This window comes from Anas acuta, chromosome 2 (assembly GCF_963932015.1).
Source record: "Anas acuta chromosome 2, bAnaAcu1.1, whole genome shotgun sequence".
Classification (NCBI taxonomy): domain Eukaryota; kingdom Metazoa; phylum Chordata; class Aves; order Anseriformes; family Anatidae; genus Anas; species Anas acuta.
Window position 1 is genome coordinate 35,831,929 of NC_088980.1, and position 26,079 is coordinate 35,858,007.

The window sequence follows — 26,079 nt, forward strand, 5'->3', positions numbered from 1 at the left end:
GCTGCTTACATCCAAATGCTCCATTTTCTCCTCCCAGCTGCAGCACCCTGTGTTTGGCTGTGTGAAGGATGCAGCTCTCAAGCTGCTGCAGGTGTTACAGAACAGAGTTTGATGAGCCCAAAGTAAAAATACACAAATACAGTAGACAGCCCAAGAGCTTCACTCCATGTTAGTGACAAGTAGAGAGCAGTCATTTTAGGTCAGAGGCAGTTTATTTTAAATGTGATTTGATTTACATTTATAAGCAGCTTTCTTGACAGGAATTCGTTAAGTTGCCTTCAGTTCTAAAACAAACCTCTGTCACTTTCAAACTTAAAGTACTTTGTCCCCAACAAAACATATGAAAATATAATTTAAAGCACACTTTTTCACAGACACAGTACAATACATTCACTATACACAGTATAACAAAATAGTCCCATCTTTACCTGTTTAATAATACTGTCACAATGAATAGGTAAATAGAAACTGGAATTTTGTTTTTATAGTTGAAAGGAATTTACATGCAACAATGACATTTTACGACTGTTTAGCTGTTGAATTTACTTACCCAGCCTGTAGTTTCTTGCACTAGGAGCAGAGCCAAAACATAGTTGTTGGCCACGTCTGTTGCCAAAACTGCAGAAGGTAGGAAATGGCCCCATGGGGCCTTTTGTGTACCAATAATTCTCATGTCTGGATCATCCTCAAAACCCAGCTGACAGCACTGTGCAATACAACCACTGTCATCTCTTTAGGATTTGAAAAAGTGGTGTTTTGTTTAAATACAGATGTTCGAACCTTAGCGTTTAGGATGATTCCCAGTTTTTAGAGAGATTTTTTTTTTTACTCAGCTGAAAAAATAGGCAATTGTCATCCTTAAAACATTTTCCTTTAAAGCTTTGGAAAAAAAAAAAATAAAGGGAAAGGCTTATTCCTCACGTTTTGAGCTTTCTTTTGCACTTAAAAGGATGGGAAATAAGCAAAGGCGATTACTGTACTGAACGTTTTGCATTCCTCCCTGACCCTTGCCACGTAAGCAGTGTTTCAAGGTTGGGGCAGGGTGGGGGGTGCCCCCTCGATGCAACTGGCCAGCTCAATTCCAAGAATAGCACTTGTGAGAGAAGAATGCTCAAGGCAGGATGGTAAGCAACAAATGTTCAGGTATGGCCCAGACACGAAGCTCTCTCATGCTGACTTTTGCTCTAAGTCACTCTCTGACCACCTGCTGCAAGAAGCACTTAAATCTTCGATAAGGCTCATATGTCATATTTCAGCAAAATTAACTGTAAAGCTAAACAGACACTTCCAAATGGAATGCAGTGACCTACAACGAGAAGCAAAAAACGTACAAAGAAAACCTCAAAATACAATGAACAGGAGGGAGCGGCATTGGCAGCTCCCTGAGCACAAATAATGGACCTCCTTAAACCATGCGCAGAATTTTTAATTTTTATTTGCAACCACAGGCACATGCTAGTACAGTAGTTGCAAGAATTGGCAACACATAAAACATTAAATCTGTTGGCAATAGAGAACTACAAAGTGCTTTAAGACTTCATCTGAGATGAAGATAATTCTTTCTCACACACACATAAATTTGCACTTAAGTATTTCCAAATGTCTTTCTAACAGATATTTCAGGGGTAAATATTTAGTTGGACTGGGATATTGGTCCTCAAAAGTTTGATGGGCATGAACATAATATAACATCTTGTACAAAAAAAAAAAAAAAAAAAAAAAAAAAAAAGTAATTCCTAACACTAAAGTGATTGTTTACTAGTTCAAATGGCAAGATTTTCAGCATTTCAAGAGGGGAAAAAAAAAAAAAAAAGATTTGCAAGATAATATAAAATACAGCAAGCACACATTTTTATGTATGTTATTTAAGTATGAAAATATTTTTAGCATATTATGTTAAACATTCTTTCTTATTTATATTTCCATTACCTAAAAGACTTGCTACTCCACTGATAACTCCATAATGTAAGGCATGTTAACTATAGTTTGACAATGGTGGTATTGTTTTGGTTTTGCACACACACTGACAGATGCATCGGAAGTCTTCATCACATTACAATCTTGAAATTACATCAGTGCCAAGCTCTCCTCCCCTTACTCCTATTCAACACTTCAGTACAACTAAATACGCGACGCCCCCTAATTTTTTTGTTTTTGGAGAAAAAAAGTTCTGAAGAACCTATAGCTTTTATAGCACCTTATCTCAAAGTAATGAAAATGGGTATGATGATTACATGTGCAAATGTACAAAATCATTAACTCTACAAAGATACATCATTCCAAAATTACAGAAAATTTTAAAGCATGCATTTAATTGTTTAAAGGGTTGCTGAATGCTTCCCCTGAAAAAGGTGGCTGTTCTCAAAATCAGCAACTGCTGGTGAGGATTTCTTGGCACATTTGTGACCAGCATGTTATTGCTGCATCTTCCTGATAATCTCAGCAGACACGGGGGGATGGAAATTGATTGTGTGGTGCCGCAGGCCCTGAGCTGTCTTGTAACTCTTTCCACAGCGACATTTGAATGGTTTGCGTACGCGGATTTGCGTTCTGTGGCCGTTCTTGGCGTGGTACTTTATGCCATTCACATTCTGCGAGCGAGAAAGCAGAGCGTTAGTGGTCGATTGGCCTCGAAACGCCTCGGTGTCTGCTGAAAAACACAACCCAGCTAATGGTAGGGGCAGAATGACTCAAATTGCTAGGAACCCTCCAGGTGTTGTGCATGTGTTGTGCTCCAAGACAGGGTGGGACAGGAAGGAGGGTGATCTGTGCAGTCCTAATGTATCACACCTGGGTAGTTCTGATTGTTATCTCCCAGCGCATGGCACTTTCCAGAAATATTGCTTGCTTAGTGGGATCATACATAAATGTTCTTTGCTTCCTGCCATTTTTTAATATTTTTTTTTTCATATAGCATTGAAAAATGTTATCCCGAGGTTCATTTACAAGCAAACAAAGGTTTGGCATCAAGACTCGAGTCACACTTCTTCAAAAAGCTGGAGCTCCCCCCATGGTGTTTTTGTTCCGCTCTGTGTCATTGTTTGTAGATATGTCTTTAGGCACCAGCAACTTCTGATAGTTTACACATTGTCTCCAAAGAATTAACTGCAGGGAGCAGCTAGCTCGGAGTTGCGCAGGGCACTCAGAAAATAATTCAGAGAAGCAGTCTTCAAAACAGCTATTGTTTGGGAAGATCCTACAGCTAAAACTGGAGGATCCTGCAGCTAAAACCTACCACTGCTCTCCTCGCATCTTTCTGGCAAAAATGGAAGGAGCTGTTGTGGTCTAACCAGCACGCGATACCGCTTTCTCTAGGGTTCATCCTAACAGAGTCCCTTTCTCATAGTATATGTTAGCTTCCACCAAGAGAGCTTGGATTTTTTTGGGGAAAAAAGGGGAGAGAGGAGAGGGGGACGCAAACTGTGTTTCATTAGAGCTTCTCCTAGCAAGAAAACCAAAAAAGAAGCCAAGATGACTTGTAGCAAAGGTTCTACCATAGGCTCTACCATATCCTGTCTGAAGTTCCTAGACGTCTGCCTCAGATTATTATTTTTTTTTTAACTAAAAAAAAGCCAAAATTAATATAGCCCACCAAATAAGAGCTTAAGGAATTTTGTCTTTGCTGAGCCCCGGGCTTTTGCTACACATGACAAAATGTCCCCGTGGCTCTGAGCAGCAAGCTCAGCTGTGTTAGCAGGCAGCTTACGGGGGAAGCTCCAGCTTGGAACTCGCAGCAGTTGGACAAGGAAGAAGAAAAGAGAAGGAGAAAGAGAAAAAAAGAGTTAAAAGCCTTCTGTAAACAGAACCGAGCTGAAACTCCTCGAACTTCACCAGACTCTACACGCATCACAAATCTAACATCAGAGAGGCACGAGGTAACCACCTTTGGTACCGCTCTCCTGCCAACACTTTCCTTCTCCTCCCCTACCTCCTAACCCGATTTACTCTGCATCAAAATCCCAAGTGCTCAGTGACGCTCCTGGCAGTCCCCTCCACATGCTGTCTGCACAATGCCAAGCAAGAAAAGGGCCGAGAGGAACTTGTGGCCCCCATCACGAAGCCGGGAGGAGCGCGGCTGCAGCAGCCACCGCCCAGTGCCCCGATGGTGCTGATCAGAGGGCGACCTGCTAAACCGTTGCTGCTGCACTGAGACTTTAAAAACAAAGTAAACCCCAAACCCTCTACTTATCTTGGAAACTACAGAAGCCTGCTCAGACTTTCACTCTTTATAAGCAGTCATTTTGAGGTACTTTTAAGCGACCAGTACCAATTGTTACGGACTCCCCAGATCACAAACGCCCTCACTGCTCCGTGCCAACTGTGCTCTTCTCCTCTTCCAGATTTTTTTTAACGATCCACTCAGCCTCAAGTACAGGACGCACCACATGCTTTGATGAAAGGGGAAAGTAATTTCAGGCAGAAAAATTTAAGGAAATGCTAAAACAGCAACCTGTGTGGAATTAATTGGGCCGTGGAAGGTTTGAGAAATAGCAAAACACGCAGGGTATGAGGAGCCAGTGTAAGATGAAATCCGATCTGCGCTTGTGTCTAAAAGAAAGCTGTTGTTAGAATTACAGTCAACTCTTCAGCACTTTTTCCACTGCTGCAATGTAAACACTTTGTTGTATGTCTGGGTTGAGTTTGTTGAGGTATGGCAAAAAACGCTGCCAAACCCATACATCACTTTTATTGCTCCGGTTACTTGGGTTGCTCGTTATTTACTCTCACAAGTGATTGAGGAAGAAGATGGCAGCATGGAAGGGCACTCACAAACCTTCAGCAGGAGGAAACAATTATTAACCCGGGACCAGATCAGGAGGAGGCGGGGGAGTTCAGCCTGGCACTGCCCGGTCTGCAGGGACACGAGGACACTGGACGGACCCACAAAGCCACCACACACCAGAAGCGACACGAGCACGCCACCCTCTTCAAGTAGGGCTGGTTCAGGTGGATTTCTTGTTTCAGACTCACCTCTGTGCTGTTCCTTCACAAAAATCCCACCCAGCCTAGCAGCCTGGTCTACCTGCTTCTCAGTGTCCTCAGAGGGAGGGCAGGGAAATGGGAACATCCTCATGTCCCCTCCTTCCTCCTCGCCCCATAACTGTGCTGCTCTGGCTTCTCACGCAACTTGTGCCCTACTGAGCACTACCATGAGTAAGGGAACACGCCAAATATATCTAAGTGAGACAATCTGGAACAACCGTAACAACCAACACGCCAACAGTAATTAAAAAAACACCCTTGCAAAGGCAATGTACGGACAGAGATGAGCCATGGTTTATATACCCTTTCAAATACCATCATAAACCAGGTGCGCTCAGGAAAGCACCTCTACCACCCCAGTGAATTTCAGTCCTGGGTAACGCACCTACACTGATAAACTGTAAGGTTTTCATGTAGGAAGAGCATGTAAGTTCAGGAATAATCCACAGACTGCACAGAGAAACCAAGCTTGTACCTTCTAGGTAGTTAAAAATGTTACAAAGGCCAAGAGAAGCTTAGGCGAATTTGCTTTTCTAGACTGCCTGTAGGTGAGAGATGAGAACTGAGGCTTGCTTCGATGAGATCAGCTGCTGACGTCTTCGTGTTTCATGATTGCACTGATAGAGATGCATATAACTACGTTTTGGGTGTATGTACAGCTATTCTCGTGTTACTGTATTTGCACAGTCCGCAAAAACTATGACAAATACTCCAGGGTTTTGTCTGTAGTAGTACATACACATCATTTATGGCATTTTTGTCTTTATTGTGCGTTGAACTTTTATTGGAAGTTGCCTGAATCAGTTTATCTACATCACATGCGTTTTGAATGTCCTTCTCCTGAGTTGGCACCCAAGTAACTGATACAAACAGGTGGGGTGTACTAAAAGGAAAGCCAATCGCCAGCTTCACAAATCCACAGTTCAGCTCCCACAGGTGGCATCTTGCAAAGCACGTTAAGAACTCATCACCCACCGCCTACTGGAGAGGTCACCTAAATGTCAGCGTGAAGCCTAGGTTTGGCCAGGGTGAACTCTGAAGAAACAAGATGTTAAGGTTCCGCTCAATCACTTGGATGATTTTCTAAAATCAAATTAATGGCTTCAAATGCAAAGCAGATAAATCGTAGTGAAACAGCAAATGACAAACTCTTAGATACTCAACATTTCCTCTCTCAGCAACTGTAAAATGACAAAGAAAGCAAGCTTCAGAAACTACTTTCAGAGGGTGTTAGGCACCTAGAAGTCAGCGTGCTCCAGATCCCTTTAGCTGTTTCAGAATATCCCAACAAACAAGTTTACAAGCCACTAAAGTTGTTTTCTTTTTCTTTTTTTTTCCAGAATCTTTGGCCCTTCAAGAAAAATCTGTGCCATACTGTACAGAGGGCTTAGTACCCATGCATTTTATAAGCAAGCAATTTTATTTTCTTAAAAAAATAAAAGTTCCTGAAGAACAATTAAATGTTTATGACTGCCTTCTGCTGCAGTGCCTATGGGAAACTGCCAGCAGATAGCAGCTGGGCAGAAGGCCAGTAGGGTCTTCTGATACTCATCTGGGCTTGTGTATAAACATGTTCTTATTACAGTTTCCATTGTCCGCCCCAGCCCACTCCTTGGGAGTATTTGTTGTACTCATTCTTGTCGTATTTACCTTTCCATAATGACTTTTCAGTGCAGAGGCCATCTTTTATCCTTGTACATTGTTTGCAAAAAGGAGCCCCAAACCCTACTGGGTCCTTTGGGCAGTCCTGCAGTACAAATAACACACCTAAAAATAACATCTCTGCTTCTCAAACGTACGTCACCTAGGGCCAGACAAAAGAAAACTGTGTACATTCTCCTTTCCTCCTCGCTCCCTAAAAGAATGCATCCTTTCTCAGCCGTGAAGGGAGCCTGGCAATTACTGTATGTGCATGTCCGTGTTCCTGTTTGTGGCTCTATAATTGTTTTACAGCCCTGGCTGTGATTATCCAGTACCCACCAGAAAATCCCAGCGCTTTGATCACAGGACTCCCTACCCAGACTCAGCAAATAATTCATCTGAGGAGGGGGTTAAGTAGGAGGAAGACGAAGAGGAAACAAGAAACACAGCTGACACGAAACTAAAAGGAAGGAAACAAAGATAAAAATGTAAAAAGCAGAAAAAAAAAAAAGGCTGAAAAGAAAAAAAGGAAGGAAGCAGAGCCCACAGAAAAGAGAGATGAGGTGAGGCAGAGCTAAAGGAAATGTATTTTCCTATCTGGATTGAACAGAGGTGAGTCTCTGAGGAAAATACGGCACTTTTTATTTGCTGCTGCTCTCTGTCTGCCAGCCTCTCTCTGGGTCATTAATTTGTTCCCTGTCCGACTGCTCGAACATTAATGGTGTACGAGATATCCCTTAGACAGTCCTCATGCATTTGAGATGAAGGTAGCGAGATAGCAGAAGCAGGCAGGAACAGCTTGCTTATTTGGGCAATAAAAAGACAGAGGGCTGGCAGTCAAACAGAGAACAGACAGGATATAGCAAATTACAGGGTTCTCCTTCTAGCCTGTGCCATTAAATGAATGCTTTCTGCAACGCATAGATGCCCTGTGGGCATACTGACTTCTAACAATCACCATGGCTTGTTTGCTTCCTGAGCTAGGGGTTTAGCATTTATGCTGTACCCTCCGTCCGACACAGCTTCTGCCACACACAGGAAAAGTATTAATCTCACTTAAAGCGGTTTTATCTGCAAAGTAATACTTGGAAAATAGGCTCAAAACATCTTTCCCTCTGCCCTGCCCCCTGAGATGGAGAATAATCATTGCACAGGTCCGACGCAGCTCCGCAAAACCAGGCTTGTCCGTCGCTAAGAAGGGAGCACGCTGCTTTCCTGCTCACGTTACCAGGATTTTAAGCAAGCATTAGCTGGTCCCCCAGCACCGTGCACGAGCCCCAGTCTCGTGACCTGCTGCTAACAGCGACGGCGCAGCCCAGAACAGCTGCAGGATCGCTGCAACACATTTTCATCCACTACACGTTTTCACGCACAGTTTATTCGTTCTTGTCACAACTGTTTTATCTCAAACGTTATTGGTCTTCCTATATTTCTCTTTCATATTTCTGTTCTCTTTTAAGTCCCTGCTTTTCAGTTATTTAAAGGCAAAGCCATAAAATAGAACAAGTATAAAAACAAAGCCCACCACTACCGGTTTTTCTAGGGTGTAGGTCCGTGGTTGAATTTTCTAGGACTTCATGCACAAAGTTATTTAAAGGAATTGCAGCCAGTACACTATTTCTGATCCCAAATTTCAGTGTCTATACACTACTGAAGTCCAAAGTGGTCAATAAAACCTAATCTGCCCCCGCACCCGTTCACGTGAAGCAATATTCCTGTCCTCGCACCGTCACAGCGTGTTCTTTACCAGCCAGCTCAAGGTTCAGAGTTAAAGACGTTTCACTCCCATAAACAGAGAAAATTTTCTCATGACGGAGTGTAATCAGAAAGGGGAAAAAAAAAAAAAGTTTCCCAGCATGTCACGCAGAGGGACGCAAGCCCAGCGCTCAGGGCCAGACACAGCGACTGCTGTGCACATGAGTCACTGGGACACTGACCCAGCTCAGAACAATGCCAGAACTTCTCCAAGGCTCTGCCTTCTTGAGGTGACCTCTGACTTGTGAAACATTAACCACCACCTTCCCGTACATCGCCTGTACCAGAAGGAGTATGCCGGGCACGGTGTCTCTGCAGGAGAGGCAGCATCCCTCTCAGCTTACTTACGCAGAAGGATTTCATCCCGGCATTGATGGGCAGAAGCTTTTTACTTAGTGCCTCTGAAAGGGACCCATGAGATCATTTTGCTGGTATTGCCTCCTGGGTTCTGCACTTAATTTGTCTGAATTATAGAAAACTAATTAAAACGTGGAAAGCGTAAGTCCTAGGAAAGTCACCATACGTAATCCCGTTTGACAGACCAGGATGCAAAGGCCACATTTAAAAACCTTATAACTTGGCTGTGCTTCAGAGGCAAGCGGTGAATAAAACACATACTCTGCTAAAATACCACAAAAATAAATATGACAAGTCTATTAAACAAGAAGGGTATAAAGTGATTTTACAGGCTTTCCTTTTTTTTTTCCCCCTCGCCTCTCTGCAGCAGCTGGAAGTAAGATAGGTTTGCACTACTGCTTACCTTATATCTTTTTTTACATCCAGGAACAGGACAGGCAAAAGGTTTCTCATCCCCTCCATTCATGCACATTGAACTAAGGATAGCTTCAGAGCTGATAGCACTTTCTGTAGTCCAGGACTCATCACTGTCTGATTCTTCATAGTCTACTTCCTCCTCATCATATTCACTACCTAGAAAAGCAGGGTGGTGAGATAAGGATAAAGGAGCACGGCAAGATAACGCATTCTGTATTTATCACATCAGTTACAATGACTTGTAATTTCCCCACTTTTGTCTTTGCTGGAAGACAGTTTTAATTTCATAAACCTCTCCTCCTTATAGCCATTTATTCTTCCCTGAAGGCACCGGTGGCTCTTTTTCTGATAACCGAGACAGGCATTATTCCTGTTATTTTCATAAACACTTAACTGTGTGGCGCAGGAAGTTCAAAGGATTGATTTTAAACTGCAGTTTCATTACCCCGCAAACAACAGGATCCCTCCTTCTTTCCCAGGGCCCAAACAGAAAATGTGTTTTTCCTCCCCCCTGCAATTAAAGCTAATTTTAAGGCTTTTCTTTATGCAATACAATACTGAGGAGCGTAATTCTACAGATCATAAACAGTGTAAAATAATATGTTGACAAGTCCTAATGCATTTACTAGCCCTTTGGAATTAATAGGAATTATAGCACAACATTAATAAGAATTATATTGTAGCAATTATAGTTGTGAAATTCATTCCCTCAGGTGTGGGGATAAATTGCATTGTGTGGCTGCCCTGCGCAGACCACATTATGTTCCAGATATGCTACAAGAGCCGTTTGAGCAGCTGGTGCTGAGTTTATTTATTATTTTTAATTGCAATAACTATTAATGAAATTCTCTGAAGAAGTTAAATGGGAAACAAGAGAAATTGGGAAAGCAGAATTCCAACTGTAAAAATACAGTTAAAAAAAAAAAAAAGGCAAGGGAGGGAAGAGCCCCAGCTGATTAAAAAGAAAATATATACACAGAGGGAGAGAGAGGGAAAGCTTAGGGAAACTTCTGTGGTGTCAGCAGGAGGTGGTGCTGTGTTTCCCCTCCCCTTTATTCTTTCCCTTTCCCAGCTCTGCTAAATTTTATCCTTTCTGCTGAAAGACGATTTGGCTCCGAGTGCTGGAATAGCTCCCGTTATTAAAGACAGTTATATGACACTTGCATGGCTCTATTTGCTTCCCTCATTTGCCCTTTAAGTGCATGCCTCCGAGCAGCTCGAGGCAGCGAGGGGAAGGCGCAGACAGATGCCTTATGGCACTTTAAAAAAGAAACATCACGACTTCACACAGAAAACCCGTGCAGCACTGTACAATGGAGGCTTTGTTTTTCTCGCTTCTCATGAAACTGGATCCACACCTATCGCCTTCATTTTTCTCTCCCGATCCCCCTCCTCCCCATGCGCTCCCCCCCTCTTGCTCGGCACCTCCCCGTCATTAAGCGCAAAACGCATGTCAACTGGTAGCTGGGAGCGCTTCGGGCTCCGGAGCTTTAATCAGATATTGGAAGTCAGCTTACAGATGTCAGGCTATTCACAGTTCTTTCCTGCGGCTCCCATCCTGGCGGGGTGGTGCGCAGATGAGGGAGGAGGGATCCCTTCCCACCACCGCCAAGCGCGGCCGCGAGCGCACGCACACGGCTTTCTGCGGGACAGCTGGAAAAGCGCGCCGCTGCCCCAGGTCCCCCATCCCACACAGAAGGACTGAACGCCAAGGAAAGCATTATTGACCTCTTAAAAGATTCCTGAACTCTAGGAACAGTTAACCTAAAATGAAGTTAAGAGTTGTTATAGTTTAATTAACCAATAAAAAAAACAAAACAGGAGGCAAAACCACAACTCTGCTTCTACGATTTCCTGCCCTTGATTGTATCTCGATGGAAAAAATTCCTCAAGCTGTTCCTTTCAAATGTTTTAGCTCACTTTTTTTCTTCTTTTTTTTTTTTTGGCAAATGCAACAGAAAAAATATTGTAAATAGATACACGCATTTCTAGGATGAGAACATATTCAACCCCTCCAGACGCCAATACCAACAATTTCTGACACTGTAAACACCCCCTTAAAAGGGGGGCGATTTCCCCATAAATAGGATTTTATCCTCCCCCAAAAATATCCTTCAAGACCATGATGTCACTAAGGATATCACGACTTTCAAGGGTAACAAGGAGCATAGTTTTATAAAACAACCATTGGTGCATCAGAAAACCTAATGTGCAATGTGCTGTGGAAGAAAAAAAGGTATGTGGAGCAGGGGGGAGTAGAAGTAATCGTAATTATACATCTCCATAGGTTCTCCTGTACTTTAAGGCATCCTTTAATTTTTTCTACTAACTTTGTATAGACCTGATTCTGTAACAACTTCTGCCTGCTCTTCACTTCCAGGTAGGCTCACTGAAGGAGAGAGAGGAGAGATCAAAAAGGATGCACAAGCATCTGCAAGGTCAGAGCATCCCTATGGTTTCACTTTAATTAGCTTACCTGAACAGAAATGCAAGATTTTGTCTAGTACAGTGAAAAGAGTTGTTTAAACAGTACGAACAAATTCTCTAGTGCCTCGGGTTTTTAAACCAAGACCTGCCATTAGGGATTTTACAAGTAGGATGGTATGAATAACCATAGGGATATGCTTTCCTTCTTTCCCTAGCCAGGCATCCCGCTAATGATGCGAAGCACCTTGAAGGCACAGCGCTTTGTATGAGCTGGAACTGCAGAGCCCATCGCTGCTCTTATCTGACAGCATCCTACTGAACTCATGGCTTCTACTCTCTTCTAAAAAAAAAAAAAATAAATAAACAAATCCCAAAATGTCTTTAAGAGGGGCCCTGGTATAAACAAAATGTAAAAACTTACTGTCTTAAAAAAAAAATAAAATTCATTAGCAATAAAAATTTATCCTTTAAATAATGATGTTGTTTCAGTTGCCATAGGAAAACAACACGGATTCAGCCGGGCTTTTACCCGATTCCGCCTTGGAATTTAATTTCCTCCGCTGTCGGTGCCTCCGCGCAGCGGGGCCGGCGGCTGGGCCAAGCGGTTCCCACGGCGAGCGGGGTCCCCGGCCCCGGGCCGCACGTCAGGTGTAGGAGCTGCAACACCACCAAGGCTGCAACTCGAGCTGGCGGCGGCGCCTCGATCCCTCCGGGCAGCCGGCCAGGGCGGTGGCACTGTGCGGGGAAGCACGCAGCACCGTGCTTTGATCCGTGAGATCTTGCTTGCATTAAAAAAAAGAAAAAGGAAAAGGACCGGGGTGGTGTTGCACGATATTAAGTGTAAATATTTGATCTGAAAAGGGAAGGCAAATGTTTAAGCGCATTTGCATTTAACCTGTGGCCTGTTTTGGGGTATGACAGCCCGACCATGGGACTCGGAGAGGCATTTGAAGGAACTGTTAAAGGAGCTCCTGGTGACCCGGCTCGCTGAGCTCTGCCAGGGCGCTGCCCTGTGCGTGGGAAAGGGGCCGGGATGCTCTGCTGGGGCATGCTGCTCTTTTGGGGGACCGAGCAGAGCAGCTCGGCATGTCAGCTCACCACATTATTACCGTAACCAAATACTAGTTCTGCAACAGCAAAATCCTGCCTTCTCCACCTCTCTCCTCTGGAAATGGTCTTTCCGAGTCTCCTTGCTAGCTCACTGCTTTTTACCAAGCCAGCTGTACCACAGAGCTTTCATTTTGGGACCCTGCCCAGCTGTAGCTCAGCCAGCCGAGACCCCGTGCTGCACCCTCCCAGAGCCCAGGTGACATCCTCGCGGCGCTGCCCCTGCCCTCGCACACAGCAGCGTGCTCCAGTCCCGGCCCCCAAAGCTGTTTCCTCCGTCCTCACTCCAGCAGCCGTGCCAAAAGTTTGCTCACTTCATCTGGGCCACCCCTAGTAGATTAAAAACCAAAACAAAACAACACAAAAGCATGGAAAGAATGCTACGGTTGTGTATTTTTTTTTTCCTGGGGTTTTCCATGTTGCACACTATGCCACTGCCCCTCAAGCAAGAGGTGGGCTCCACCGGTGGAGAAGGACACCACGAGGCGCAGCTGGCATCGACTGCCCTGTCAGAGCCAGGTGTGACAGAAAATTACCAGCTAGGAAAAGGTAGAAATTACCCAGGCTCACAGAACTACACCACCAAGTTATTTTCCTTTCAATTTTTATACTGCGTTTAGACAAATGCCATCCTAAGTGAGATGGCTGGCGGCACCACGGCAGCTTATTTGCCAAAAGAAAACACGCACTAAAAGGGATTATGATTACTGCTAAAACATCTTTGTAGGGTAAGGAAGAGCAGAGTTGTACCATGAAGACTCGCTCTACCTCTTCCTCCAGTTGGTTTTGCCACTGAAGGCAGTGAGAATGCCGCTTACGCCTACAGCAAAGACCTGACCTCTTGAATGCCTCTCTTCTTCTCTTCGTTCCTCCAGCAGATGAAGTCAGCCCTTTAAATAGCTCAAAAGCATCTGGCAGGGAGTTAATCATCTGACATTCTGGAATTGACAACATCCCCGTTACCCTGCTGAGGATCTGGAGCCTTATCTTTTAGACTTGTGGAGGTTACTTGGCATTGATGCCACGGTGGCCAATTCTACCTTTTGTGTCCATGCACTCCTTCTACCGTGAGATTTACAGAGGCATTTTTTCCTCAACCTTCCCATGAAGCTTGGTTCTAGCAGGTGCACATCATTTGTAGTTGTTTGATGTGTAAAATCTAAAGACTTCTGTAGTGTGCACTGGAAAATAAAAAAGACAAAGCTGATTAAAACCAGCACAAGCTGCGTGCGCCGTTACAACGAATATGATCCATCTTGATCTAAAATCAAGAACATTACGAGTTCTTCCTTTCTCCTCCCAAGAAAAAAAAAAGCAAAACAAAACATCCTTGCCAATTGCCTTTGTGACCAGAAAGCATACATTCAAGTATACAATGAATAACTAAGAGCAAATAGCTTACTGCAGCGGGAAGCAACATCGCCAATGTCACCGAAAGTTCACGGTGGTTCCAATGATCTCCCATAAAAATTCAGCTTCACACTTTGTCCCATGCGGGACTCGCAGTTTGTATTTCACAGAACCAGTTTTATGAGAGCACTTCTTATGTTAAGAAGCTTGCATTCCCATACACCGTGACAGCTTCCTTGATTAAAAAAAAAAAAAGTGAATTATTAATGTTATGTGAATTTTGGTCTACCCCTAAAGCACATTGGCGGGTTTGTCAAAGTCCTTCCCTACATGTCCATGGATGTGCCCAGCTTCCCTCCGTGCTCACCAGCAGGGAGAACATTCCCACAGCTGACACTCGCTGGTGATCCCAGGGCTTATCGAGTCATTCGAAACAAAATATTCTTCCTTCACAGAAAGCACAGGAAATAAATGCTAGGAGCAATGAAGCACAAAGCAGTTAAATAACACGTGTCACAGCTGCTAGGCAAGGCTTTAGTTTAGGGGCTGCAGCAGGACCAGGAGCTGGTACAAGTGGCACAACGCATTGGGCTCTGGAAACTGCAACAAATTCCCAACAATGGATCATCCAAAGAGCCTACGATGGGATTTTCCCTTTGGTTGTTCTTCTGGGGGTTGGGAGGAGAAGGGATTGAGAGGACAAAAATGCTTTTCAGCCTTGGTGGCAGGTCCATTCAGATTGAGATTTTGTATTTCCAAAACCATTTTAATCACTGATGTCAACAAAAAATGATGTGTGCACATGGAATACAAGAAAAAAAGAACAAAAAAAGGGTAGCTTAAGCAGACCAGGGCGTAGTGCTGGTATTTTAGACTGCCAGTGCAGTGTTGGCGTTTGGATTAAGCCCCTTCATAAAGTGAGCGCTGGGTTCCCTGCGGTGAGGCTGGACTTTCATCATCCAGGCACAATGCACACCGTTGCCTTCGCTCTTACCCCAGCCAGCATCTCTGAACCTCGCTCCCGAGCGAGAGGCAGATTTGCTCTCTGAGCCAGCTGAAGGCTTGGCAGCCCTGCTTTCACTTGAGGGAGCTGCTTGAGATGGTTATGGTTTGTCAAATGGGCGCCTGCCAAGGCTGGCAGAGACCTCCATCCCTCGGCGCGATCACAAAAGAGCCATCAAAACAGCAATTACTGCTTATTACTGACTTGGACCCTCACGAAGCTGTGTGGCCACGAGGGGCATGCCCCGGGGATGCTGCCAGCCCCCTCACAGCGGGTCCCGGTGGCTGTGTGGTCTGCGGTGCCGCTGCCGGGCAGCGCGCTCGTGCCAGCTCCATCCGCCTCCTGCCCTTCATCACAACACTAGTCAGAGCAGGATTTGGCCAGAAAAATGGCTTCTGGAGTACCCGCCCTTCCTTCCAGCCCTCTCCGAGCAGAGATCAAGTGTCAGGCGCTAAGTAACGAGCTGTTTAGGAACGACGACTATTTAGAGGAACTAATTTTCTATTGTTTCTGGCTGCAGCGAGGCTCGGTTAGTGAATAAGCACCACGAGCATTTCAAAAATGTGCCTCGTGTAATGATGTGCATACGGCCTCAAACACAAAGAGCAGTATGACTTTCAACATTATTTAAACGCACGAAGTACTTTAAAAAAATGGCTCTGGAGAATTGTAAGACAAAAAATGACTTTTTCTCATTTGGTTGCCTCAATTGAAGAGTAGCTTTCAGCCACCAGGGCCTGCTCCACTGAGGGGGAACGTTTAAGCAGGCAAGAAGGCGTTTAGGGGTTTCTGGACTTCCTCTGAGGCACGTGAAGTAGCCGTAGAAATGGCAACTGCAACTTGGACAGTCACAGAGAGGGCCTGAAAAGCTGGTCTGAGTTGTGGTACCTCAACCAGGACTGACCCACAAGCACAGCGATGCAGCCACTGACAACCTCAGTGCTTTAAATAACATGGTAGACTGGTCTATTCCCCAATTTCAAAGCACCTTTAGGTTTCATTTAAACGCTCAGCATAAGCACATGCTGAGTTTTAAGTGACCTAAGACGCATTGAATTTTACTACGTCTGAATCTGCTTTGGAAATCACAGGAAGACCTCAGATCCTGGAGGCGTAACAGAAGCGCAGGCTGTATTTGCACGTAGAATGGTTTCAGCTGAGCAAGTCCACTTGGGAAATCACTCTAAAATCCTGGAGGTAAAGCTATGAAAACAACAATGGTAAAGAATAAACATCAAGCTGTTTCTTTGAAGTACTATTAGTATGATATTAGCATTATATATTTTTATTTGCTGTCAGTAAAATTGGGAACTCCTTCCAAATTAGATCTGTTCAACTTTCTGGGCTACAAAAAAATCAAAGCTAATCAAGCTAGGGTTAAAAAAATTCTGCTAGGGCCAATATAGGGGTAAGGTGGATATCTGTCTTTGTATAAATGTGTCGATATACACGTACCAAAGGGCACTCTCTTTGAAAGTAAAACACAGAAAATCCCAACCCAGAGATTATAAATCCATTACGAGCAGTTTGCACACCCCTATAAACAGACACGCTGTAACTTACTGAATGTATAAATGCAAATAAAACATACATGCAACAAGCTGGATAAAAAAAAAATAAATCTCTATTTTCAATTAGTAGTGAAACGGCAACTAATCACAAAAACATGCATGTAAAGAACCAATTCTGGCAAAAACTGTCAACTGATACCGTGGCATGTGTTTTGGAGAACAGGACTTTCTGAAAAACGCTGCAGAGGTGCTAAAGCAAATTGTTGTAATGTCACTGCACAATGTGCTGTTGAGGTTTTATGGTCACACTGCGCCAATAGTCTCGGGAAGTTATTTTGCATTCTTATATAAACTTTTTTTCCCAATCCTGTTTTCCACAAAAAAGGGCTTTCAATAATGTACAATCTTCTGTTTATACGTAGTACAGGAAAAACACGATAAACCCAAGAACACAATCTCGACTTTAAACATATTTTAAACGTAGATTTCTACAACTCCGTATAAACAAGAATAAGCTATTAAACGCTCACCAAAAGAGAGCATAAGCTTCCTGTAATTAAACGGCAGTGTTTTACATGGCAATTTTTTTTTTTTTTAAATCATGAAAATAAAAAAGTAAATAAATAAATCAATCCAGCAGACCCCTCCCAACTCAAGGCTTAACCTGTAAATTAATGTAGCAGCAATAAAACCTGTGCCAGCTGGAATCCTTTCTTTCTCTGGCTTTGGCATGAGCCACACGAGCAGGTATACGTTTGAAGAAAAACAAAGCAGGACATTTTCCACCTTTAGTCACGGGATGTTAATTGAACTCTGGCAAATGTTTAAAGATAGTCTCAAAACGTTCAAGAAAGAATTAAAACCAGTTGGGGCTGAGAAAAAAAAATAATCCATCCTTCTTCCCCCTTGCTCTCCTCCCCCCCCAAACATCTGTTCCAAACTTATACTCCACAAACCACAGCGAAGAACATCCATAATTAATGTTAGTTTGGCTTTTTAGTTGCTAGGCCTGCATTCTGAGGTTACAGATACAAAAATACAAGTTCAGGGCACTGTTACTGTACTTTAGGACTCTCCCGATGCATATAACAAAAAGGCAGATTTTCTTTTCTTTTTCTTTCCCATTTTTTTTCATAAAAAGGAGGAAAAAAAATAGAAACAGTATCAGGAAACAGTTTCATGTTTAAGATAAAGGATTACAGTAAAAAGTACCTACATAAATGAACTGCAGTTTATGAAGCTATGAAAACGCATTGGAGACGTGTTTTATAACACCAGGTTAAACATGCTTTACAGCTGCACAAAAGCCATTCAGCCACTTAGAGCACAGGCCATAAAACCCGCAACGCGCACAGCCCTCACCTACCCCAACTGCTCGGGGCTTCCCGTTTCTCAGTGGGCAACCCCAAAAAGGATGCACCAAGCTGGTGCAACCAAGGGGTTGAATCGTGCCAACCCCTCCTGCAGCAGTCTGCCCGTGGAGGACCATGGTGTAGTGAAGCTGTGGAGACCTGAGGTGGCTCAGCACTCCTTAAGCAGTTTGGGGCAGGAGGAATTTTACACCCCGGGAGGATTACAGACCCTTGCCCAGCATTGAGGGAGGCAATGGCAGATTCTCCACCTCGATGCACTGAAGGCTGGGAGGGCTTATTTTGCACAAAAATATACTTAGCACTTTGTTCTACCTGCCTTTACGTTCTCTGACCACCTAGATTTAAGAAATTCCCTAACTTTTGAAAGCTAACCCAGAATAACTCAGAAACAAGAGCAAGGACTAAGTTCATTACTGAGTCAGGATTTTGTCCTCCTACCTACACATAAAGTCTACAAGAGAAATGTTAACTTTTTACAATTAAACCTATGTTCTTCTTCTGAAAAAGATACTCATTTTGAACATCCAAACGTAAGAACACATTCAGTAGGGAGTCACGTCTCCCATCTCTTTTTTTGATGAAATAAAATCTGCACTACCTTTGGTATGCTGTCACAAACCTTTCTTTGAAGCTCTCGCAGTTTCAGTCAGGTGCACGGAACACATGTGAGCAGGTGTGAGTTGTTTCAGATGATATATCACTGGCCTACGGTTGAAATTAAAGTACTTTTCAAGTTGTTATTTTCCACTGCTCCTTGGCTTCTTGTACCCTTTGGCATTAGAGGCAGAAGTGTTGGGAAACTGCTCTGACTGATGCTGTCTGACTACGTTAGGAAAAACTTCACGAGACAGAGGCTATGCTAGTGCGGAGAAAGCATCAGATCTGATCTTCGGCAAGAGTTAGGGTGGTGTCCCTCAACTGCAAGGCCACAACTGCTAAAAAGACAGGAGAATATTTAGTTTTGGGGTCAGCAAGCCTGTACCTCGCTTGGTAACGTACGAGAGCTAAACCACTGTTTTTCCTGGCATTTTACATCACTTGGGTGATCACGTACTGGCTAACATCAACTCATAATACACCGTTTCCCCTGTGAAATAAACCTTTCTGTGTTTCAAGTCATCAAGTGTGAAACGGTACGTTAGCCCTTGCTTTTTTCTACTTCTGATTTGCTTTGGCTAAAGTGCAAGGAAAACTCAAACATTTGCTTAAGTTTCACCATCTTCAGCACATTGAAGTGCTGGCCTAAGTAAGTAGGATTTTTTTTCTGCTAAAAAGCTTTGAAAATCCTAACTGCTTTCAGTATGCAGACATACAGCACTAGTATAGCTCAAGGGTTTTCTTCAGTTCACTCTCTTCTGTACTATAATGGTGCAAATAAATCCCATTCAATCTCACAGTTTTATGTGAACGTGTGCGTGTATATACGTGTGCATATACAGATACACATTTTAAATAAGCACCTAAAGGTTCCCTGTGCCCAACTCCAGTTTCCAGCTTTCTGAAATACATTTGTGCTTTCAGTTAGTAATTTTCAAGGTAATTAGCACATTATTCATAAATCTAAATAGTTTTGTTTTTTTCTTTTTAAGATCTTTCCACCAGTTGGACCTTGCAGTGTAGACACACAAACCTGAATGCTGGCATTGTTACCAGAACCACCAAAATTCCTTTTTGACTGTCAAGCTATTCCTACATTAAACCAATTATTCCACAAACCATGAAAGCAGTAACATTTAGACAACATGCATTCTACAAAACTTATGTCCTTTTTTTTGGTTTTGTTTTGTTTTATACATTTGGGAAAAGAAAGATCCATGTGCAATGGAGACACTTCTACACCAAAAACAAACCCCAAACCCTACCACAAATTAACACAAAGATAACCTTTACTTTCAGCTTATTGTACATTTTCTGTTCTTGACCCTGTTAATAATGGTTTGCCAGGTTAGACCACTAAGATGGGGATTATAAAACAGTTCCTGCACTTGAAAGTACTTTAAAATCTATGAGCCACAGTTCTGTTGCTGCTTTGTAGCTCAAAAATCAAAACTAGTGATGATTTTATGAGTTGCTATAGTCTAGACAACATGGTTACTTTTCAATGAAATTGTTCCTCAGGGAGAGTACTGTGAAAATTCCCATACAATTAATTACAGGTACGTGCTACTAAAATACAAATCTACTGCACGGTAGCTCTACATTTGCTGGCCCATTTATGTCTGTATCAAGCAAGAATGAACTGGGAAGAGGAAATATAATGAACAGGTTACATGCAAAGCTACCCAAAGTGAGGGAGATGAGACAAATAGGATGCGATGTGGAATTTTTGATGCACCTTCTCCTCTAGCAAGATGCAGAGTTCTACTGGAGAGCACAAAATCAGAAGGCTGAGTCAATCTTTCCAGAACACATTCTTATAGAAAACTGTGTTCAACACATTTTTCCTGCCGAGTTAAAGAAAAGATCAGAAATCGAACAGAATTTTAAGGGAAATGCACCCATAAAGCAAGAAAAGAAAGAACCGAAAGCAACAAGAAAAATTGGGAATAAAAAAAATAGCTTTCACGTATTTTCTCCTCATAGCACAGCCCTATTTTCCTCTATCAGCTATTTAAAATAATTTGATTTCCTGAATGTAGTGTACTTTTTGTAGTTTATAAATTGGTTATAAATTGGTTTAGGATGAAGTTAAATAAAGGACTAAGCAGGGGAGGTCATCATGATATGTGTCCTTTATAAACCTGATAAAGGTTCTGATTTCTTCTGCAGAAGAACAAGCCCAGGGCAGCCCACCGGCCGGGCAGTTTGCAGCTTTTGGTCCAAACAGCTTCCCACAGGTCACAGAGACATTGCTGTGCTGCAGAAACCTTCCTCTGTTCCTCCTTGCAAACACTTCTCCAACACTCCTCTTTCACCTGGGCCATCCTCAGCTGAAAGGAGCCGCCTCTGGGAAGTTCCAAGCTCAGTGTAAACCGAACCAGTTAACTCCTGTAGGGCAGGTGGGGGGTGTGGATTGCAGAGTGCTTAAAGACTCCAGTTTTGCCTGAGAGATAATAAAAAACCAACACCACATGGGTAGGAGGCTTGGCACCCTGGTAAGAAAAATTGCCATCAGGCCTGGGCCAGCTCTCATCCTTCGTTTTACAGTCCAGCCAAACCACAGAGCAGGTACCCAGGTAACACAGCTACGTTTCATTAAATGCCAAAAACTTTTGTCCTGTCTGTACTTTTAGGTCAATCCCTTTCCTTTCTGTACACCTATTCCGCTTCCCATCCTGACTCCTGACCCTCAGCAACATCTTGTTGCCAGAGTTCCCTCCGCAATCTCGCTGGATGTTGTTGCTTATCTCCAGCGATAGGGATGAGAAATTAATCTGTCACTGGAAGTCACTTTTACCTACTGCTGTGCTTTATTAGAATTCCACCAGAATTTCAACAGAAATTGGCATTTCTAAAAATTTTTCTTCGGAAATAGGAGCAGCAAGAGTTAGAGCAGTCCTGTAACTCCAGTCGCTTTGGTGGTCACTGTGAGAGGACATCAAGATATTTTTGTAGATTTGACTAAGTGTTCTTGGCCTTCAGGACAATTTCCAGCTGCTTGATTTGGGGCTTTAAGATGAGTTATTAATTACTGTTTGCCACGCAGTCATCCCCAAGCACATGACAAAAGCACTGGGGCCGTGCATGCGATACAAAATCATCTCTGCTCGAGAGATCCTCCAAGCCCAAGTTTCCCTGTGTCCTGAGAATATTTTTATATATATATATATATATATATTTTTTTTTTTTTTTTTGGTGTGCTTTTGCCAGTGAGCAACCAACATAAGATTCTTGCCTCTTTAAGGAACCTGTATGGCCATTTGACAGCAGATGACTGCTGGAAAGACAGATCCCTTTCTGAAGTACTCAGCCAAACGCACACAGCGATGTGTACTTGTGCATTTTTCACTCTGTGGGAAGAAAGAGTTGGATATGGACAAGGTTAAAGCCTGGCTTCCTAGAAGTCAGGGAAATGTGGCATCAAGCTCTGAAAAAAAAAATACCTCTTTATAGCTGGTGCTGGGAACAAATCCCACCTGTGCTAAGAAAATGCCTATAGGAAATAATTGCACTTTTACTTATTATTTTTCATTGTTATTGGAAACCTCCCACCATAGCTTTATTCCTTAAGGCAGAAACTAGAAACTACCCCAGATTTTACTTATTATTCATGCTCAGGCGCGACCTCAGCCAAAAGCTCGTGCTAAAATCTCATACCAACTCTCAACACACACATATATTATAGTCAACTCATATGTAGATCAACTGTTTTGCACAATGCCCCTCATTATTTTTTTAATTATTATTTATGCATTTACTTTTTACAAGAACACCCATAAGGCTCTGTTAGAATAGACGCCTCAGACTGCTAAATGCTGGGCAAACACATGTATATATTAATTAGCGTGCAGGACTAATATAGGCCCCCAAACCTGCAATTAGATGGAACCATTTTGGCTCCCCTAATTACAAACAAAGTTCTCTTTCGTCATCTGCACAGAAAATGTGAAATCTTGGCACCAGTGGAGTCCCTCGGAGGGAAGCTTTGCCACAGACCACAATGCAGTTGCCTCAAGATATTTTATCATATATTTTATCGTCCTTTGCAGGCCTGAAATACCGAACGCATTCAGACAAACTTCCATTATGCTAGAGAACAGAATTTGGTCTGGTCTTCATTTTGCGAAGCATGGCTTAGTTATTTGCTCTTTCTGTTTATACAAGAGTGGGTCTATATATCTAATTTTTTAATAAAAACATACCATACAAGTTCTTCAGTCTTCAGAACGAGCAATTAAGCGAGTAGAAACCTCTGTCAATCGGAACAACTAATGAGATGGTTCCTCAGACATCTGAAAGTGTGTTTTTTCAAGTTACAGTAGAACTTGGTTGGTTCGTGCTTTACTACCCTAGACACCCCATAACTCATACACACAAAAATGTAGCACTCAACCCGCTTCTCAGCGACAATTTAATTAAAGAGCCCTGGGATTTGCGCTCATATTTCTACTTTTCATTATTTTTTTAAATTACATCTGCATGATACTATAATACATTAACATAGGGTGTAATAATTAAACCTGAGCATTTCAAAGATGCTAAATTCAGGTGAAGATTATTTTTTTTTTTAAGTGAATGGCTAAAGTTAGTTTTTTGTGCTTGCATTAATTTTTGAGTTTGCAAGTCTGCAAAGTGCAGGAGACTTTATTCCACTCTGACAAAACGCTTGTTAAATGTTCACAGTGAGGCATTCACCTCCTCAGTGAGCAGTCTGTTGCTTATCACTAATCCTGTGCTTAAGCGTGTAGGAGCTGAATTTGTAGCATGATTTACAAAAAACAAAACAAAACAAAAACCAAACTACCCATCAACTTGTGCTTGTTTCCACTGACTTGATTGTCCTGACTCTCAAAGCTAATTTCAAGCACATACAAAATCTTAATCGTGGAATATTTTGATGCATACTATCCCTAAAAAAAAAAGCATCAGACCACAAAAGAGCAAGCTCCCTCTACAGATATCAGCATTGAGCCAATCTGCATGGCTCAAAGAAAAAGCTGTTGCAGATTATCATGTGAATAGTGGATTTAATGGTTCACAGTCTACTCTGATTCACCCTAACATGGAGTTCAGAAATACCACCTGCTGACAGAAACTAAAGAGATTCTGATATAAATAGCAGTTCTGCTCCAAATTCAGATTCATTTGGCTATACACTGATAGGACAGCCATAAACAGAAAAGGTTCGAACACTGAATTCCTCCCCCTTTCAGTCCTCAGTTCATTCTGGGGGGAGGAACCCAGTTATTTTACATTTCTACTGTCCACTTGAAACTCACGAAGTAGCTTAGCTGCGCAGATCTCTTTCTTTGCTGGACTCTGTTTAACGTGCTGTTATGGCACTCTGCACAACAGCTGCCTGTGCCATATGATTACTTCATTGTTGAAAGCATAACATATGGAAACTGTACTCAAATGTTAGTTGCTTTGATACCTATGAAGAGGAATGAGATTTCGCATTACAAAAAGACAACGTATTTTTCAAACAACTCTGAGTAACAAAAATTAAACACACATTTCGAATCTAAACCATATTAGTTTCTGGCATGTCTCTCGCTGTTTCAGTGCCCAGTTCCAGTTCCAGTTACTGTTGTGTTTTTGATCGCTATTACCAGCAAACAATGGGTGGCTTGCTTTTAACTTCTGCATTCCCAAAAAAGAAAATGAATAGGTCCAAGAGAAGGCCCTTGGGATCCCTTCATGAGTTATCCAAGGAGGAAAATGCTATAGAGGCAAATTGTATACGTAATATCTCATGTCACTGAGATAATATTACTTGAGTTAATCAGGCTTATTGGGAAAACACCCAAATTGCCACACACTGCTTTGCAATCTTCTCCAAACCAAAGCTCCCACAATAAATGAGTCCCTGATGGACCAGCAGTGAGGTGGATCCTTACTGATTTCATTTCTGAGTCCCGGTTGCCTTTGATGCAAGGAGAAAGGAGATCCTAAATCGTAACACAGAGTTTCCTCTCCTTTAGATTAGTCACCCGGAGAGGGAACAATGAAGCTCTAAATTATTTCATCAGTAGCAACACTCATTACCACGAGAAGGAAGCTGTAATTTTTTGGTCACTGTTTGGCCAGGAGTTGCATTTGAATACTGAAGCAAATCCAACTGAATAAGAGGAAAGATTAACGGTCCGAGTTGTAAGAGTCTATTAACTTCATTGCATAGATGCTTACACATACATAGAAGCTTACACATACATGATTTTAATCTTACAAGATATTCTATACCGGTGTAAGTGGGGAACGATTCACCTAAAACTAAATTCACGACAAAACTAAAGATATTTAAAATCATTGTACAGATTTAAGAATTCAGTCGTGCTGGGTATCAAAAGTACTTTTAATTACAACAGGCCACACTAGCTGAGGTCTGCCTTATTTTTTTTTGACTGAAAATATATTAAATTTCACTTCCTGTCTTTAAGTCATGTACTGTATTTTAGAAAGGCATGGTTCACCACTGGTAAGATTTATTAGAAAAAAAAAAAAGCCCATTTCACACAGTATGTTCTAAGTGGCTGAAATGATGCAGTTTTAGGGTTACTGACAAAGCTACAAAGCAGTGTTGAACACCCTCAGATGGTAAATATAAGGGTTTCTACATGAACAGCACCAATATGAAAGCCTGAGTTTTCTTTTCCTTTATATCTAAAAATATTTCTGTTTTGAATCTTTGGGCATATTTGATTATAACTTCACTCTTCACATCTTAGATTCATTAAACGTTAAAGGCAATTCTACAAAGTAAAAAAAATAATAATTATTGATTTCATGTTGCATTTAAAAAAAAAAAAAGAAAGAAGAAGAAAAGGAGGAGGTTGAAAAGTCAGTTTTCCTGTGGGTGGGAAATTGGGTCATTTTTGTAAATACTAGTGCAAATTTCAAAGAAGTTGGCCATGGTATAGAAAAGTAAAACTTCCTCATGCAGTCAATCAGAAAGGACTGCACATATACGACTCCCCAGAAAGGCATTTATCCTAATTAATAAGATAAACCAACAGTTAGTCAGCTATTTAAATGACAGCTGCAAATCAAAATGGGCCTTGCCAACTCTCTCCTAGGGTCAGCTCTGACCACCCAGGAGAACTTCGCCCTTTCATCTTCTTTATAAGTGGAAGGACTGACGGACGGCTGCAGCTCTTGCAGCCAACCACAGCATCCTCGGCGCTGGCTGCCAGGACTCGCTGCCATCAGCTGCCCAACGCGATCAGGCAGTAAGTAGGTTTATAAACCTATTAAAACTGCATAAATGTTATACCTTGCAATCTATTAAAATCAAAATAAACAGGAAAGGAGGTCTGAGAGCCAATTTCTTCAGAGCAAAATGCAATGCCAATTATGAGGTTTTCAAATATTCCAGCCTTTTTTCTGGGGGGGATGTAGGGGTGAAGGGGACAAGACTTAGGGTCGAACCATTAAAAAGCCAGTTGGTAGTGTTAAACCCTTTCTTGAAGATTTATAAGGCCAAACATTCACTCCAGGCTTAAATCTAGAATCCCACGCCTGGAATCATTAAGAAAAAAAAAAAAAAAAGTTTTCA

General features: G+C 42.4%; 1 protein-coding gene across 1 annotated transcript in view; it reads right to left on the bottom strand.

Annotated features, from left to right (window-relative positions):
- Positions 1-193: 193 nt before the first annotated feature.
- JAZF1 (JAZF zinc finger 1) overlaps positions 194-26,079 on the bottom strand; it is a 185,810-nt gene continuing 159,924 nt past the window's right edge. The window contains exons 4-5 of the mRNA XM_068674274.1: positions 9,140-9,309; positions 194-2,591 (exon numbers count right to left, since the gene is read on the bottom strand). Of these exons, the coding sequence (XP_068530375.1) occupies positions 2,415-2,591; positions 9,140-9,309 (347 nt within the window). The 3' untranslated portion in view covers positions 194-2,414. The remainder of the gene's footprint in view (positions 2,592-9,139; positions 9,310-26,079) is intronic.